Source organism: Malurus melanocephalus, unplaced genomic scaffold, assembly GCF_030028575.1.
Source record: "Malurus melanocephalus ecotype Western Australia unplaced genomic scaffold, MMel_1.1 scaffold_4679, whole genome shotgun sequence".
Lineage (NCBI taxonomy): Eukaryota > Metazoa > Chordata > Aves > Passeriformes > Maluridae > Malurus > Malurus melanocephalus.
This window is the reverse complement of record NW_026627911.1, coordinates 1-1,645: the sequence shown is the minus strand read 5'-3', so window position 1 is coordinate 1,645 and position 1,645 is coordinate 1. Positions and strand designations below refer to the sequence as shown.

Genomic DNA, 1,645 nt, shown 5'->3' with positions numbered 1-1,645 from the left:
CTCACCTGGAAGTCGTTGCGTTTGATGTTGGGCACGTCCATGTTGTGGGTGGACGGACAGATGTCCTCGTACTTCTTACCCGTGAAGATGTCGATGCCCACCAGGTGCACCTGCGGATACTGGGGTTACTGGGACAAACTGGGATGGACTGGGAGGGGATTGGGATGGACTGGGAATGGACTGGGAATGGACTGGGATGGACTGGGATGGACTGGGATGGACTGGGAATGGACTGGGATGGACTGGGAATGGACTGGGATGGACTGGGATGGGACTGGGAGGGAATTTTCCATGATCCCCATGAATTTTTCATGATTCCCTGTGAATTTTTCAAGATCCTATGGGAATTTTTTGCAATTCCCACTGGGATTTTCGCAATTCCCACGGGGATTCCGCAACTCCCACCAGGATTTTTTGAGATCCTCATGAATTTTTTAGGATCCCCTGGAAATTTTTTGCAATTCCCACTGGGATTTTTGTGATTCCTGCCGGGATTTTCGTGATTCTTCTTGGGATTTTTGTGATTTCCACCAGGATTTTACGATTCCTGCAGGGATTTCGCGATCCCCCACAGGGATTTCACAACTCCCACCATGATTTTCGTGATCCCCCATGAATTTTTATGATCCCCTGTAAATTTTTCATGATCCCCATGAATTTTTTGGGATCCCCTGTGAATTTCTCAAGATCCTATGGGAACTTTTCACCATTTCCACGGGGATTTTCGTGATTCCTGCTGGAATTTTCGTGATTCCTGCAGGGATTTTCACGATTCCCGTGGGGATTTCACAATCTCCACCAGGATTTTTTGAGATCCCCATGAATTTTTTAGGATCCCCTGGTAATTTTTTGCAATTCCCACTGGGATTTTTGTGATTCCTGCTGGGATTTTTGTGATTCTTCTTGGGATTTTTGCAATTCCCACCAGGATTTTTCGATTCCCACAGGGATTTCACAATTCCCACCAGGATTTTTGGGATCCCCAGTAAATTTTCCATGATTCCCTTTGAATTTTTCAGCATCCTATGGGAACTTTTCACCATTTCCACGGGGATTTTTGTGATTCCCGCCGGGATTTTTACGATTCCTGGAGGGATTTTTCGATTCCTGCAGGGATTTCACAACTCCCACCAGGATTTTTGGGATCCCCCACCAATTTTCCATGATTCCCTGTGAATTTTTAAGGATCTGATGTGACTTTTTCGCTATTTCCGTGGGGATTTTTCGATTCCCGCAGGGATTTCACAACTCCCACCACGATTTTCCTGCTCCCCCATAAATTTCCCGTGCCCCCCATGGAATTCCAGGAATTCCCATGGAATTTTTGGGGTCCCCAGGTACCTTGGCGTGGCCGTGTTTGCCGGTTTTGGAGGTGCTCATCTCCACGATCTTGCAGGGACGTCCCTTGAGCACCACGAAGCCGTTTTTACGCAGGGCCGAGCACTGCATGGGGAACGTGGCCGAGGCCCCCGCGTCCCCCGTCTCGAAGTCCAGGTCGTCGGCCATCGCCTCTCTGGGGGCGAAAAAACAAAAAAAATTGGGGATTTGGGGCAAGAAACACAAAATTTGAGGGGTCAAAAATTTTGGGGTTGGTGGAGGGTCAAAAAACCCAAAAATTTGGGTGTAAAGGGGGAAAAAAAAAGCC

General features: G+C 47.9%; 1 protein-coding gene across 1 annotated transcript in view; it reads right to left on the bottom strand.

Annotated features, from left to right (window-relative positions):
- The window catches only part of LOC130588375 (eukaryotic translation initiation factor 5A-1-like), a gene marked incomplete at its 3' end in the record, with an annotated part of 3,231 nt that extends 1,699 nt beyond the window's left edge, over nucleotides 1-1,532 (bottom strand). The window contains exons 1-2 of the mRNA XM_057389305.1: nucleotides 1,342-1,532; nucleotides 6-110 (exon numbers count right to left, since the gene is read on the bottom strand). Coding sequence (XP_057245288.1) covers nucleotides 6-110; nucleotides 1,342-1,506 — 270 coding nt within the window. The remainder of the gene's footprint in view (nucleotides 1-5; nucleotides 111-1,341) is intronic.
- Between the last annotated feature and the right edge of the window lie 113 nt (nucleotides 1,533-1,645).